Here is a 17,219-nt window from a genome sequence, read left to right on the forward strand (position 1 = left end):
GTTTTGGAGGTGTTGATGGCAAGGTAATTCTCAGAGAGCAGGGAGCCGATTGAGGTGAGGGCTGATTACGATGTTTTCAAGGCATTGGACAGGGTGTCAGTAATAGGTATGAGGATCTGTACGTCATCCACATATATGAAGTGTGGAAGCCCAAGTTCTGATAGGAGATGGCAAAGGAAGGTATATATTGAACAATGTGGAAGAAAGTGAAGAACCTTGGGGGACGCCTTGCGTCAAGTTAAATGGTTTTGATTTACAGTTCCCCATTTTTACTCTGTATTGTCTATTGCAGAGGTACGATTGAAACCAGCGGAGGGGGTTCTTGATATACTACCTTTATAGTTCAAATCAAAATAGTTTAGAAATTAAACTAGATCAATAAAAAAATCATATAGTACATACAAACATGTTATCTACATTGAATCAATAAAAACATTACAATAAAATAAAATACAAGAAATAAAACATTCTGGTCCAGTTGACTAACACGTAATGAAACATGCATTCATGATTCCGTTCCCATTGCTTGAACTTATGAATCATTCTTAAGTATTTGCAGATACATTTTTCACGCTTGCTAACATCTTCATGGATACTATTTTCACTGCTATATTAAGGAAGTTTCAGGGAAAGGCCACTGAGCAGTTTAGTTGTATTCAAGGTTTCTGCCCTAGAAATTACTTTTCTGGCACAAAGGAGCCTTTACTTGGAATCTGGACCCTCTGGGCAGTGAGATAGCCCAGCAGGAGATCAAAACTCACTTCTGACCTACCAGCATTGTCAGGATTGCAGAAAACGAGGAAACTTTATTGGCAGGACAATTTGTACATTTTTCACAATAGACTTCGTCCGCCCCTCTGTGACATCATCAATGTGCGCCGGGCAGGAAGAGGAGGAGCCTTTTCTGTTTCTAAGGGAAGAGCCAGCAAGGAAGGCGGAAAAGAGAGACTTCTGTTCTGCAGCCTTCCAGTTTGAGTTCCTTCTTTCCCCCAGCACTTGAGAAGAAAAAACTCAGCTATTCCTCAGCCAGCGATAGAGCCCCCAATTCAGTTTCACTCCTAAAAGAAGCAAAAGCAGAGAGGAAAATGCCTGCGGGAGCTTCTGCTCAGGTAAGAGATTGTCCCCAACTTCCTGCCCTCTCTCTACAAACACTGCTGCAGCTTTCTAACCTGGGATATTTTAGAGTCAGTCCTGGGATGCCTGAAATAAAACATTACTACCTACTTGATAATTTCCTTTTCTTTAGTGTGGGCAGGACAATTCCCACGAGTGGGTTATGTACCTCTGCCAGCAGATAGAGGAAAAACTGATGTCATGGTCATATAGTCCCGCCCCGATATTAGCCCGTCAGTATTCCCCGTCTCCAGCAGATGGTGGCCATGCATTTCCCTTTGAAGGATTGCCTTTGAGTAAAAAGAAGAAAGAAGTTGAAATATCGGACAGACATGTCTGTGTAGCACTTCTTGCCTCCTGAGGCGATACCGGGGCTAAGCTCAGGTAAAAGTTTTTTACTTTAAAAAAAAATAAATCAATAAACAGTGAAAAGGAGAAAGGGTCTATTACCTTGGCATTCAGCTGTCCCACTCACTTCTCTGTGGAGTTCTGTGAGAGGAGGTAGTGCAGGCACAGCGGGTTGAACACTTGTTTGGCTAGGCCCCACTCCCAGGCTTTTCCCTTTTTGGCATGTAGGTTGTGTGGTGATTTTGCACATTGCTGCATGCTTGTGTGTCCAGTTTGGGCGTTCATCCTTCTGGATGCACACCTTGTGCTTCCAGTTTAGGCATTGTTCGCTTGCGCCTGGTTTGGGTGTCTGGTTGGATGAGTGGCCTAGGCGTGTCCACTTGTATGCACATTTTTGTGTGTCCATAAGAACATAAGATATCCCATACTGGGTCAGACCAAGGGTCCATCAAGCCCAGTATCCTGTTTCCTACAGTGGCCAATCCAAGTCACAAATACCTGGTAAGTATCCAAACATTGGATAAATCATAAGCTACTATTGTTTATTAATTACTGTAATAACAGTTTCTGGATTTTTCTTGTAGGAACTTATCCAAACCTTTTTAAAATCCAGTTACACTAACTGCTGTAACCACATCCCTTGGCAATGAATTCCAGAGCTTAACTATGCATTGAGTGAAAAATAATTTTCTTTGAATTGTTTTAAATGAGCTACTTGCTAACTTCATGGAGTTCTTCTATTATCTGAGAGAGTAAATAACCAGTTTACATTAACTTTTTCAAGTCCTTTTATGATTTTGTAGACTTCTGTCATTTCCTGTCTGTCATCTCTTCTCCAAACTGAACAGCCTTTCCTCATAGGGCAGCCGTTCCACGCCCCTTATCATTTTGGTTGCTCTTCTCTGTACGTTCCCCTTGGTATGGTTAGTCATTTTGGGTGCGGCTTATACGTACGGGTAATCTAGGTGCGAGCCTTTGCCAGTCTGCACGTTTACAACCATTGCTTCTGTGGCGAAGAAGCCAAAGCGATTATCCATTTGTGTTGTATGCCACATCAGGGCTATTCAGTCAGAGCTTTCTATAAGCCTGGGTGAGTGCTGCTTGGATGCTTGGGGAGATTTACCTCCTCCTGATTTTGCTGATAGTGGCCCATCTCCTCAGTCTAAGGGGAGTAGGTCTGAGGGAGATAAGATGTGGGTGTCCCCACCCGTGATCGGTCCATGGACAGAGTCATCAGCGGACACTAACTCTCACAATGTCAGGTTCGAGTCTTTGGGGCCTGGAATTCTACCTTTTCCTGGGTAGAATTCTTCCAGGGATTGCAGACTTTTAAAGGGCTAGTCTTCTGAATCAGCAGTACCTACTACAGTAGATCCATGTGCTAAGAGTGCTCATCATGTAATGTACCACCATCCCGGTAGAGAGAGGTGTGGCACTGAATGATGCTCAGGATAGAAGGATTGAGATTTTTCTAAAAGAAATCTTTCATCTGGTGATAATGAATTTACAAATTACTTCTTGTTGTTCCTTGGTAGCTTAGGCTACCTTGTGTCTTTGCCAAGAATCTGGTAGCACTGTGTCTGATCTTGGATCTATGGTGGAACTGGGGGGCAACTTTCTTAGCTGATGGGGCTATGACTTAGTTCGCACAGCCACCAGAGGAACTGCTTCGATTATTGCAGCCAGGGCGTCAGCTGTGGCTGTGCAACTGGTCAGTGGATACTATTTCAAAGTTCAATCTTACCAAACTGCCCTTTCCTAGCGTGTAGCAGATGGACTCAGGACCAATGGGTATCGTGTACTCCTGATAGCAGTTGGGGACGGATCAGATTTCAATCTGACTTCAGCACCTAGTACATATACCCCTGCAGGAAGTGCAGCTCTTCAGTATTTTCTGTCTCCATAGCAGTTAGGGACTATCTGCATGCTCTCGCAGTGTTAGATCCAACTCAAAGAAAACCAAAATTAAGGGAAAAGAACCTACCTCTGAAGATGAGCTCTGCTCTCCTGCGGTGATACCATCGGGTCCCTCCCCCAGTTGAGATTCCCGAGGTGATTTCCGTGGGCCCTCGGAGGTGAGCCTCGGTCCGGCGGCTGTTTCGCAGGGTGGACCTAGCCCCCGATCCTTGGGTGTGGCTGAGAGGCAGCGGGTGCACCCTCGAGCGCGGCGGTGAAGGTATTTGCCCTCTCCCCTCGCAGCCGGAGACCGCCCGGAACGAAACCGGGAAGCACCGAAGACAAGGTAAGGTAGAAATCTTCTACTTGAATCTGGTCTCCGAGGATCGAGGAGGAGCACAGGTCACCGGCCGAGACCAGTGCCACTGGGTTGATCCACCCTAGCAGGACCAGGCCCCGGTTATTTCCAAGGGTCTACCCACGTGAAGACCCTCCGAGGTGGTCGCCATATTGCCCGCATGGTCGCCATCACCATCTTGGCCCTATTTGCCGTTCTGTTTGCCGTTCGGCCCGAGCGCACAAGTCTAGCTAGGCGCACAATTTACATGTGCCCATAGAGTTACTACGCACATAATCCTTGTGCGCATAAGTTATACACACAAGGGCTGGGCGCACAAGATATACGCGCTCCGCACGCCTATTGAGCTGGGCGCATAACCAGGACTTGGGTGCACATCTCCGCGCATAACCCACACGTATGTCTTAGGCGCACCGCAACGCATAAGGGTTTACGCGCCGACAGCCATGGCACCACCAGAAACAGGGGTAAAGGCTCAAGGCCTCTGGCCAGCATGCCATATCAGAGCCGCACAAAGCAAGGAGGCCAACGCCCTGTGCACTCAGTGCGAGGAGGCCCTGGGAGATCCAGCCCAGGGCCAGTCCCACCCAGGACTGAGTAATAGCTCCTCAGTGGGAACCCCGGACCTAGCAAATCACAGCGGGACACCCCCTCAGACGGGGACACCCAGGGAACCAGCGCCCCTCAGCTTGGATCCAGCTTCTGTCTCATGGGTGGAGTTCTTCAAAGGGATACACACCTTAGTTCAAATGCAAACTGAACCTCCGGCTGATCAGCCACATTCTCTGCCAGAAGACCTTTATGTCCCAGGCCCCTTGAGACCTAGGCAAAGGTTTCCACCGCCCAGAAGCTCCACCTTTGGGGACACGGACAACTCTGAAGAGGAAGCCGAGCCCCTAGAAGAGGGGGAACTGCCCCCGGTGACAGAGCCTCACCGAACCATGAGATGCTTCTTTACTAAGGACGAACCACCTGACCTGGTCACCCACAGCCTGAGGGACCTCGCTATCCCGGGCCCAGATACTTCAGGGGAGCCTAAGCCGAATCCCCTACTGGAGGGCCTCCGCCAGACCTCCCATCATTTCCCTCTGTTACAAGCCGTCCAACAACTAATTGACCTGGAATGGAGTGCTCCAGAGTCCACATTCAAAGGGGGACGAGCTTTGGCAGCCATGTACCCCCTGGACCCGGCAACCAAAGACCTTCTCGCATGTCCAAGAGTTGATGCCATGGTCTGTGCGGTCTCGAAGCGCACTACTATCCCAGTGGAGGGAGGAGCAGCGCTCAAAGATGCACATGACCGACGTCTGGAATCCATCCTTAAGCAGTCTTTTGACGTGGCCACTATGTCCCTTCAAATAGCGGCCTGCTGCATCGTAGTGACACGTGCCTGCTTATCTCAGACCAGGAACAACACCCCTGGAGAAGTCATGGAACCAGCGGTATCATCCCTTGCGGACACTTCTTCCGATCTGGTGCACACAGCGGCCAGAGGAGTGTCATCTGCGGTGGCTGCCAGGAGACAACTCTGGCTTCGAAGCTGGTCGGCTGATGCATCTTCCAAGACTCTCCATACAAGGATGCCCTTCAAAGGATCCCTCCTATTCGGCAGCAAGCTAGAGAAACTGGCCAACAAATGGGGCGATTCTCCATTGCTGCGCCTGCCGGAGGATAGGATGAAGAGAAACCAGCGACTCTTCTCTTGATCCTCAAGGGGCAGAAGTTCACAGCACTTCAGAAGCAACTATCAAGCGCCCCGCCCTACGGGCAGGAACCAGTCCTTTCGGAACAAGCACAACAAGAAGGGAACCAGCTCGGGTACAGGCCCCAGCTGTACCCTACAATGAGATTCCGCCGACCCGTCCAAGGGAAGAAGCCATAGGGGGCAGACTAGCCCTATTCTACCACAGATGGGTCGAGATAACTTTGGACAAGCCATCATTCGGGAGGGGTACTACCTGGATTTTCTGCGAACCCCTCCGGACAAGTTCATGGAGTCTCCCTGCCACGACCTCTCCAAGAGGACGGCAGTGGAGGCTACACTGTCCAGACTGCTGGCCCTCAAGGCCATAACCCCAGTGCCTCCACGAGAAATAAATACTGGACATTATTCCATTAATTTTATCGTCACCAAGAAAGAGGGAACGTTCAGGCCCATCCTGGACCTCAAGTCGGTCAACCGCAACCTGAGGATTCCCCGCTTCCGCTTGGAAACCCTACGATCCGTAATAAGGGTGATACAACCGGGAGAGTTTCTCACATCCCTGGATCTTTCGGAGGCCTACCTACACATCCCAAGTCATCAGGAACACCAGCGCTATCTACGCTTCAAAGTCCTGGACTGTCACTACCAGTTCTGGGCCCTACCCTTCGGGATAGCCACAGCAACCCGGACGTTCACCAAGGTGATAGTGGTGGTGGCGGCAACACTGAGGAAGGAAGGAGTCCTCGTACATCCTTACCTAGACAATTGGCTGATCAGGGCAAAATCACCAGAGGAAAGCCACCAAGCAACCAACAAAGTCAGAACTCTACTGGAGAGCCTAGGATGGGTGGTCAACACTAACAAAAGTTCGCTACAGCCCTCACAGTCGCTGGAATACCTAGGAGTTCGATTCGACACCAGAGAAGACAAGGTCAGCCTGACCCCCACAAGGAGATCAAAACTGTGGAACTGATTACAAATCCTGCTGAGCGAACCTCGTCCCACAGCATGGGATTACCTGCAAGTCCTCGGGCTGATGGCATCCACACTGGAAGTAGTGCCATGGGCGCGAGCCCTAATGAGACCCCTACAGCACTCACTTCTGTCACGGTGGAGCCCACTGTCCCAGAACTATACCGTATGTCTATCACTCCTGGTCAGGGTCCGGACCCAGCTATGTTGGTGGCTACAGGTCAGCCACCTGAGCCGGGAACAAGGCTATCCTCCCCAACTTGGACCCTGCTGACCACAGATGCCAGTCTACGAGGATGGGGAGCACACTGCGAGGAGTTAACCGCCCAAGGGCAGTGGAACACAGAAGAGGCGGGGTGGAACATCAGTTGCCTAGAAGCACGGGCAGTCAGACTAGCCTGTCTGTGGTTCGCTCACAGACTTCGAGACAAAGCGGTCAGCGTGATGTCTGACAACGCCACAACAGTGGCCTACATCAACCGACAGGGGGGACCCAGAAGCCAATAGGTGTCCCTGGAAATAGACCCTCTAAGGGCGTGGGCGGAAGCAAATCTCCAGGAGATCTCCGCCGTCCACATCGCCGGGAAAGACATCATGGCAGATTACCTCAGCAGAGAAAGCCTAGACCCGGGAGAATGGAAGCTGTCGTCCGCAGTGTTCCAAATGATAGTGAACCGGTGGGGGGCACCTGACATGGACCTTATAGCAAACCGGTCCAACGCCCAAGTACTCAGGTACGTCAGCCGCAGGCAGGAACCTCAGACCCAGTGGATCGATGCCATGGTACAGACCTGGCCACTGGGGGCCCCTTCATACGCCTTCCCGCCGTGGTCCCTGCTGGGCGCAATCATTTACAAAATACAGCTACACAGGGGACCAGTTCTGGTGGCCCCGGACTGGCCAAGAAGACCGTGGTACGCAGATATGAGAAGACTACTGGCAGGGAACCCCCTACCACTGCCTCCACACAGAGACCTGCTACAGCAAGGTCCGATACTCCACGAGGTCCCTTCTCAATTCTCTCTTACGGTTTGGCCATTGAGAGGGCTCGTCAGAGAAAGAGTGGATACTCGGGGGCTGTAATCGACACCCTACTCCGAGCACGCAAGTTCTCCACATCGTTAACTTACATAAGGATTTGGAGAGTATTTGAAGCCTGGTGCGAAGACCACGACATCAAGCCACGCTCATTTAAGGTTCCCGTGATCCTGGAATTCTTACAGAACGGGCTACAGAAGGGACTGTCCCTCAATACCATCAAGGTACAGGTGGCCTCATTGTCATGCTATGGCTCCAAAAGAGAGGGCGACAGCATAACTTCTCACCTGGATGTGTCATGCTTCCTGAAGGGAGTCAAACACATCCGCCCACCACTAAAGTGGCTGTCACTTCTGTGGAATCTCAATCTTGTCCTGGATTTCCTAGCAGGGACCGCCTTCAGACCCCTCCGAGTTCTGTCCCTCCGCCTGTTAACCTTAAGACTGTGTTTCTGCTAGCAGTTTGTTCAGCCCGCCGCATTTCGGAACTACAAGCTCTGTCCTGCCGCGAGCCGTTCCTCAGGCTCACCCCGGGATCCATCCAACTAGGCACGGTTCCTTCGTTCCTCCCTAAAGTGGTTTCACACTTCCACCTTAACCAGACCATCTCGCTACCATAGACGGATGACTTGAGGAATTCGGAAGAAGCTCGTAGTCTATGACACCTCAACATCGGCAGACTCCTAGCCAGATATCTGGAAATGTCGGAAGCAGTACGAAAAAGGACCACCTTTTCGTCCTTCACAGCGGGAAGAGACAAGGGGAAGCGGCCTCGCGGGCAACCATAGCCCGCTGGATCAAAGAAGTCATCAAGTCAGCCTACGTAGAAGCAGGCAAACCACCGCCTCTACAGGTCAAGGCCCATTCTACCAGAGCCCCGGCAGTTTCCTGGGCAGAAACTAGAATGCTGTCACCCGCCGAGATCTGCAGGGCGGCGACATGGTCCTCCATCCATACCTTCTCCAGATTCTACCGTCTGGATGTTCAGGCTCGAGAGGACATGGCATTTGCAAGGGCAGTACTAAGTGGGTCACGGGCAACCTCCCACTTGGTTCAGGAGTAGCTTTTATACATCCCATTGGTCCTGAGTCCATCTGCTAGGAAATGGAGAAATCACTTACCTAATAATTTCGTTTTCCTTAGTGTAGACAGATGGACTCAGCATCCCACCCTTGGCTGCATGGGATTTCAAGGGTAAGCCACATTTTCACTTACCTAGGACATCCATCATGCCGGGTGTCGACTGCTTTCCAGTTGAGTACACTGGCAGTCTCCAGCTATAGTCAATCAACCAGTTCAAGTTAATCAAGTTATAGCGTTTAACCAAGTTATGAAGTTATTCAAGTTAATCAATTAGTCAGTCACACATATATCCACAATGCTTTTCGAGGAGAACACTGAAGAGCTGCACTTCCTGCAGGAGTATATGTACTAGGGGCTGACATCAGATTGAAGTCTGATCCATCTCTAACTGCTATCAGGAGTACACTATACCCGTTGGTCCTGAGTCCATCTGTCTACAGTAAGGAAAACGAAATTATCAGGTAATTTCTCCATTCAAGGGCTCGCTTTTGTTTAGCTGTGAATTGGAAAAAATGGCAGGGAAATGGGGGGGAACCCAGGTCCCTCGATTGCCAGAGGACAAAAAACCCATTGCTGATCTTTTTGGGCCAAAGGCCTCTCTTGAGACTACTGGTGTTTTGGGCCTTATAGGGAGGTCCTTCCCTTCCGCAGGTCTCAGTCCTTTCGCCCCTGAGGGCCATGAAAGCTTGCAGGCTCTGTAACTGGAGCCCCTCAGTGTTCCCAATACCTTGGTATTTTATAGTTTTAAAATTGTAGATAGTTATATTTTTTTATTATAAAAGTGTATTTTCCCATTTTTCTATTTTATATATGGTTTTTTATTGTGAACCATTGAGATGGATTATTCTGTGCAACAGTATATAAAACTGTTTAAATAAATAAAATAAATATAAATGTTTGTGGGTTCACCTGTTGGTGCAGGTGATAGGGGGCCGCCAATCCCGTTTTTATCAGAGATGGTTCCAGATTACTTCAGATCAATGGGTTCTCGAAGTAGTTCGGGATGGCTATGCTCTAGACCAGGGGTCCCCAACCACCAGTCCGCGGACCGGGCCGTGGGAGTTTTTTGCCGGTCCGCGGCGCCGCCAAGCACCGGCAGGTGTGTCGCGCGCTCCCGGTCTCTCCCGCTGCCGTTGCCGCTGGGCTATCAGCACGTTCAAGCCGAGCGGGAATGGCAGCGGTGCAAAAAAAAAGCTGTGGCATCCGCGGCTGGCCTTTTCTTCTTCCCGCCCCCCCTCCCACTGACCCGGAACAGGAAGTGATACGCGGTGCGCGGAAAGAAGAAAGAGCCGTGCCGCATGAAAAAATAGCAGCGGCGACAGCAGCATCGGCCCCCGAGCAGTCGAAGCAGCTGATAATAGGTAAAGGAGACAGCAACGTGAGCCTTCCGCGGCCGATGGGATTCTTCTTTCTTGGCCTGCGGGGGCTGGAGGAGGAGGTGGTGCAGCTACCGTTTGTGCTCGGGGGGGGGGGGGGGGAGAGGAAGTGAGTGAGAGAAAGAGAGAGAAGCAGGCAGCCAGCCTGTGTGTGATTGACTGGTCAGAGAGCTGATGTGTGTGTGTGTGTGTATGTGAGACAATGAAAGTGATTGCTCAGGGAGATGACTGATGTGTATGTGAGAGTGTGAGACATTAGTCAGGTGACTGATGTGTGTGTGTGAGAGAGAAAAAGCATGGAAGTGAGAAGTCTGGGTATGTGAGAAAACATGGGCGTAAGAAGCCTGGTGTTGTGGGGGTGAAAGAAAGCATGGGAGTGAGAAACCTGGGTGAGTGTGCATGCATGAGAGAGAGAGACTGCTTGGTAAGGTGACGGTGTGTGTGAGAGAAAAAGACTGGTGTGTGTGAATGTGAGAGAATGTGATTCAGGGAATGAGAAGCCTGTGCATGTGAAGAGTGAGCATGGGAGTGAGAAACCTGGGTGTGTGTGAGACACATCATGGGAGGGAGAAGCCTGTATATCTGAAAGAGAACATGGGAGTGAGAGACTGGTGAGTGTGTGTGTGTGTGTGAGAGAGAGAGAGACAGAGAAAGTGATTATGAGAGTGAGAAGCCCGTATATGTAAGTAGAACACGGGAGTGGGAAGCCTGTGTGTGTGTGTATGGCATGAGAGAAACTGTTCAGGAAGGTGACTGGTGTGTGTGTGCCAAAGACTGTTTGGGAGATGATTGGTGTGTGAGAGACAGAAACTGGTCATGGGGGCATGACTGGTATGGTGTGTGTGTGAGTCATGGGCACTAAGGAAGAGGACCATAAGTATAGAGCTTAGCTTCTACTGCTGCTTCTGGTGTGTGCCACGGCCTGCAGGGAAGGGGAGTAGGACAGCTGCTGGAGGGGGTAAGTAAAAGTGGCTTTTTAAGTTTATTTTTCTTGACTGCCATTTTAATTGTGTGATGTCTGCTTTTTTGAAATATTTTATTGGTGTTTGGAGAATGTTTAATAGTTTTTATGAGTTTTTAATTGTTGGATGTTATTCTGTTCATAGCTGTTTTGAAACATTTATTCTGCTTATTAGTATAGTTTTACAATTATTTCTGTGTGGGGATCTATAGCTGCTTGCTAGTTCCGTTTTCCTAATAAGAGGTGTATTGGTTTTTAGGACCTGATTTAATATTTGTAGTGTTGCCTTTTCATAGATAGGGTTGCTCCTGTTTGAGTGTATTCCATAATACAGGTGTAACTGTGTGCAGATTAGTTTATGTGCATTACTACAGATCCTGGGAGTATGTTAGGTTGGTTCTGTGTCTGTTACCGAGATGAAATATTTTGCTAGCATGTAAGCGTTTGTATCGGTCTTATTTGTTGTGTTTTCTCAAGAGGACATGCATTGGTGGTAAACTGCTGTCTTTTCATAAGTAGGGCTATTGAGCCTGGAAGTAGAAGGAGTTTGAGTTACTGTTACTGAGATGTCACCAGAACCAGAATATCTTTTTTGTAGGGTGAGTTGTATGGGGAATGTCATAATTCTGCTTTACATCCATTATTGTGGGTCAGGGGGGTTCCCGTGGATACAAACTGTACTTTTACATCTAGCCCCATGACGATCATGGGTCAGTGTGCCATGCATATGAGAACCTATGGTGAGTTGAGTCACATTCACATTATAAATGTCATAATTAAATGATAAGTGTGCACTAAAATCCAACCCCCTCCATAACCCCACCCTCATATGACCAAAGCCCCGCCCTGCCGGGCCATGGAAAAATGGTCTTGCTTGAAGCCGGTCCCTGGTGCAAAAAAGGTTGGGGACCACTGCTCTAGAATTTCTTCGCATTCCTCCATATGTCTATGGTCTCTCCATGCAACTTTCCTCAGATGAGGGTAGACGTGGAAGCAATGATACAAAGGCTGTTGAACCTGAAAGCGGTGATTCCCATTCCCAAATCGCAGCAAAATACAGGCCGTTATTTCATTTATTTTGTTGTGCCCAAGGAGGAAAGGCCCATACTGGATCTCAAGGGAGTCAACCAACATTTATGAGTCATGCGTTTCCAAATGGAAATGGTGTGCTCTGTCATAATGGCAGAACAAACAGGGGAGTATCTCACGTCTCTGGATCTGATGGAGGCATAGTTCCATTTGTCGGGAATATCAGTGGTTTCTCTGGTTTGCTATTATGGATCGTCATTTTCAATTTCAAACCTTGCCTTTCAGGCTAACCACAGCACCCAGGATCTTTTCCAAGGTCATGTGGTGGTAGCGGTGGCTCTCCACAAGGAGAGCATTCTAGTTCATCCTTATCTGGATGACTGGTTGATTAGAGCCAAGACCGTAGAAAAGTGTCTTCACGCTTCCCGCAGGGTGGTTTCCTTGCTACAGGAACTAGGCTGGGTGGTGAATCTGGCCAAATGCCATTTGCATTGTCTTAGATCCTGGAGTTCGATTCAATACAAGACAAGGCAGAGTATTTTTGCTGGAGGCTCGGATCCACACTTTGATTGTGAGAGTTCGATCCTAGCGGAATTCTGTTCGTCTAACCATGTGGTCTTATCTGCAGGTCCTGGGGTTGATGGCTGCCGCATTATAAGTGCTTCCCTGGGCAAGGGCAGATATGCACATATTTCTTGGAGTCCGCAGTCACAGAACTATGCGGAGAGGCTGATCCTCCTGTTAGAGGTGAGATTTCAGTTGAACTGGTGGTTACAGGCGGATCATCTCAGGAAGGGCATTTTCCCTGAAGATGCCAGATTGGATCGTACTCATGACAGATGCAAGCCTTTGGGGCTGAGTGGGTTCACTGTCTGGAGTTGATGGTACAAGAGCACTGGAATGCAGCAGAGCGGCAGTGGAACATCAACGGACTGGAGACACTAGTGGTTCTGTTAACATACCTCAGGTTCGCTGAGTGTATAGAGGCTCGGGCAGTTTGGTTAATGTTCAACAATGCAACGACGGTGGCTTACATCAATCATCATGGTGGAACCAAGAGTTAGTAGGTATCGCAGGAGATAAATGCACTTCTGGTGTGTGAGGAGCAGTATTTTCTAAGCATATCTGCCTCTCACATTGCGAGAGAGGGCAATATCAGAGCTGATTTCCTCAGCAGGAGAGACTTGGACCCAGTAGAATGGGAGCTGGCAGACGAGGCCTTTCAGCTCTTCTGGAACCACTGGGGTCTACCGGATCTAGACCTGTTGGCGACCTTCAACAACCCAAAGGTTTCATGCTGCTTCAGTCGCAGGCGGGACCGAAAAGCGATGGGCATGGATGCTCTCGTTAAGGAGTGGCCATGCGGCTCCCTGCTCTATGAATTTCTGCCTTGGCCTCTGATGGGCAGGATGGTCTAGAAGATTGCGAGTCAGGCCAACACCGTTCTTTTAGTAGCACCAGATTGAGCTCAGAGGAAAAGGGTAAACAGTGGAGTGCCTCAGGGATCTGTACTTGGACCGGTGCTTTTCAATATATGTATAAATGATCTGGAAAGGAATATGACGAGTGAGGTTATCAAATTTGCAGATGATACAAAATTAATCAGAGTAGTTAAATCACAAGCAGACTGTGATACATTACAGGAGGACCTTGCAAGACTGGAAGATTGGGCATCCAAATGGCAGATGAAATTTAATGTGGACAAGTGCAAGGTGTTGCATATAGGGAAAAATAACCCTTGCTGTAGTTACACGATGTTAGGTTCCATATTAGGAGCTACCACCCAGGAAAAAGATCTAGGCATCATAGTGGATAATACTATAAAATCGTCGGCTCAGTGTGCTGCAGCAGTCAAAAAAGCAAATAGAATGTTAAGAATTATTAGGAAGGGAATGGTTAATAGAACAGAAAATGTCATAATGCCTCTATATCGCTCCATGGTGAGACCACACCTTGAATACTGTGTACAATTCTGGTCGCCGCATCTCAAAAAAGATATATTTGCGATGGAGAAGGTACAGAGAAGGACAACCAAAATGATAAAGGGGATGGAACAGCTCCCCTATGAGGAAAGGCTGAAGAGGTTAGGGCTGTTCAGCTTGGAGAAGAGACAGCTGAGGGGGGATATGATAGAGGTGTTTAAAATCATGAGAGGTCTGGAACTGGTTGATGTGAATCGGTTATTTACACTTTCGAATAATAGAAGGACTAAGGGGCATTCCATGAAGTTAGCAAGTAGCACATTTAAGACTAATCGGAGAAAATTCTTTTTCACTCAACACACAATAAAGCTCTGGAATTTGTTGCCAGAGGATATGGTTAGTGCAGTTGGGGTCTAAAAAGGTTTGGATAAGTTCCTGGAGAAGAAGTCCATTAACGGCTATTAATCAAGTTTACTTAGGGAATAGCCACTGCTATTAATTGCATCAGTAGCATGGGATCTTCTTAGTGTTTGGGTAATTGCTAGGTTCTTGTGGCCTGGTTTGGCCTCTGTTGGAAACAGGATGCTGGGCTTGATGGACTCTTGGTCTGACCCAGCATGGCAATTTCTTATGTTCTTAAAGGCCATGATACGCTGATCTCCAGAAACTTCTAGCGGGCAGTTCCTTAGGCTACCGTTGCAGAAGGATCTGTTATGTCAGGGGCCGATTGTGCACGAGGATCCATGTCAGTTCTGTCTTATGGTGTGGCTATTGAAAGGGCTTGGTTGTTGAAGCGGGGATTTTTGCCTTCTTTAATTTCCACTCTACTTTGTGCCCAGAAATGTTCTACTTCTCTAGCATATGTTAGAGTTTGGAGGGTCTTTGAGGCCTGGTGTTCTGAGTGAGGTACTTAACCGCTGAAGGTGGATATTCCTTCGATTTTGGAATTTATGCAGAATGACTTGCTTAAGGGTTTGGCCCTTAACACATTGAAGGTTCAAACTGCAGCCCTAGCTTGTTACAGGGGGAGAGTCAATGGAGGGCCTTTGTCTTCCCATCCAGATATGTCTCATTTCTTACAGGGAGTTAGGCATCTTTGCCCCTTGTTGCTTCCATTGCCTCTGTGGGACCTTAACTTGGACCTTGAGTTCTTGGCATGTCTGACTTTTTGACCACTGCGTCCTCTTTCCTTATGGTGGTCTTCCTTGAAGACATTTTTTCTGGTGGCAATCTGTTCAGCATGCTGTTTCCTGCCATGAGCCTTTTCTCCGTATGACTACAAGTGTGGTTCAACTTTGGACTGTGCCCTCTTTTTTTTGCCAAAAGTGGTTTTGGATTTTCATTTGAATCAGTCCATTTCCCTGTCTGCCTTCGACAGGGACAGAGATGAAGTTGAGTACCGTATTTTGCGTTCTTTAGAGGTCAAGCTTCATTTGCTGCGGTAATTGGAGGTGACGAAATCTGTTCAGAAGTCTGATCGCCTACTTGTGCTCCATGATAGAGATAAATAGGGAGCACCAGCATTGTGGTCAATGATAGCCCGCTGAGTTAAGGAAGTCATTACAGCAGCCTATGTGGCTGCTGAAGTGTTCTTGCCGAAACAGATTAGATTGCATTCCACGAGGGCTTAGGCGGCATCGTGGGCTGAACTTTGTTGTCGCCTGCTGAAATTTGCCGAGCGGTGACGTTATCATCTCTGTACACCTCCAAGCATTACCACTTGGATGTTAGAGCTAGGGAGGACGCCACATTTGCGTGGGTGGTATTGACTTTACTGGTTGCAGTTTCCCGCCCTTTTCATGATTGGCTTTTGTACATCCCACTTGTGGGGATTGACCTGCCTGAATGCTAAGGAAGGAGAAATTACTACATACCTGATAATTTCTTTTCTTTTAGTGAGGGCAGATCAATCCCCGACCCACCCTAGGGTGCTGATGTTTAAATTTGTGGTTCGCCTCCTTCGGGTGAGCTATGCAGAGTAAGCTTTGTGCTTTTCATTGACAACTGGTAAGAGGCTTCTCTAGCCCTTAATTTGCTGCTATGTTCCTTCTTTTGGCTGAGCTCGGTGTTCCTGTTTGGGAAACATGAATGGTTGATTGCTAATAGTAATATTCAAGTACAGTCAGTTTTGTCCACAGTGACTTTTCCAGAGAATACTGGGCGGCTGATGGGGCAGGACTATACAGCTTTTGTTCTGTCTCCATCTGCTGGTGGAGGAGCATAACCCACTTGTGGGGATTGACCTGCCCTCACTAAAGGAAAGGAAATTATCAGAAAAGTAGTAATTTCTCCTTTCTTTTCTTGCTTTTATAGGCTTAAATCTATGAAAATGATCCTGTTTGAATGATTTAGTTGTAATTTTGGGATAAACCTGTCCCCTTGAAATTAATTATGTTTTTAACAGTGAAATTTAACTAAAATCTTTAAAAGATCAGTTTCCTTATATAATTTTTGTTCTCTTATGATTTCTGATAGTCTTATTCCAAGGTCTCCTTTTCTTATTTCATTAGAAAATCCCATTTTATAGAATAAGAAGTATGTATTTCTTGAATGTATATCATTCTTGTATATATCATGTATATCATCCTCCATGATCTGCTCACAGACTCCAATCCTGATATCTGCGCTATTACTGAATCTTGGCTAAAGGATTCAGATCAGGTCTTCCTTAACCAGCTCCCCCTACAAACTTACAACATTTTCTCCATCCAGAGACCTAAAAAAAGAGGCGGAGGTTTACTCTTGGCTGCCAGAAAACACCTCAACCTCAAACCCCAAACCTCCTACCCCCTCCCCCCCAGATTAGAAATTGGGCTATTTAAATCTAACTCTCTGCAGGTCTGCCTCATGTATCCCCCCCCCCCCCAGGCCTTCTCGAACATGACCCTTCCCCTATCATTGAATATCTTGCAGACAATCTTAAACCCGACACCCCTGCAATTATACTCGGAGACTTCAATCTCCATGTGGATGTCCGCCCTGTCTCACCTGCACATGAAATCCTCCTTGACACCCTCAAGGCCTTGGGCTTCAGACAGCTTATATCTGTGCCTACCCATAAAGCAGGTCACACCCTCGACCTCCTCTTTGTTAACTCCTACATTACAGCTTCCAACATCCCCTGGTCCAACCACTTCCTCATTAACGCCCAACTCTCCACCAATACCATCCTGCCAGCTTCACTAACACATACCAAGACAATCTCCTTCCACAAACCTTGCTCCTCTGAGGACCTCACACTAGCTTTTAACAAAGTAGCCAAGAACCGTGACATTACCAATCCAGATGTTGCCCTACACTCCTGGAATACCATCACCACCACTGTAGCCGATGAAATCTGCCCCATAATCCAAAAAGAAATACCCCTGTCGTGAACAGATAGAAAACCCTGGTACACTATTGAAATAAAAAAGATAAAA

The 17,219-nt window shown here is 48.0% G+C and overlaps 1 protein-coding gene across 1 annotated transcript in view; it reads left to right on the plus strand.

Annotated features, from left to right (window-relative positions):
• The first annotated feature begins 891 nt into the window (after positions 1-891).
• Positions 892-17,219, plus strand: part of LOC115085976 (zinc finger protein 585A-like) — a 70,277-nt gene continuing 53,949 nt past the window's right edge. The window contains 1 exon segment of the mRNA XM_029592561.1: positions 892-1,109. Within this exon segment, the coding sequence (XP_029448421.1) occupies positions 1,086-1,109 (24 nt within the window). The 5' untranslated portion in view covers positions 892-1,085.

The sequence above is a fragment of the Rhinatrema bivittatum genome, chromosome 2 (assembly GCF_901001135.1).
Source record: "Rhinatrema bivittatum chromosome 2, aRhiBiv1.1, whole genome shotgun sequence".
In the NCBI taxonomy this organism is placed as follows: domain Eukaryota; kingdom Metazoa; phylum Chordata; class Amphibia; order Gymnophiona; family Rhinatrematidae; genus Rhinatrema; species Rhinatrema bivittatum.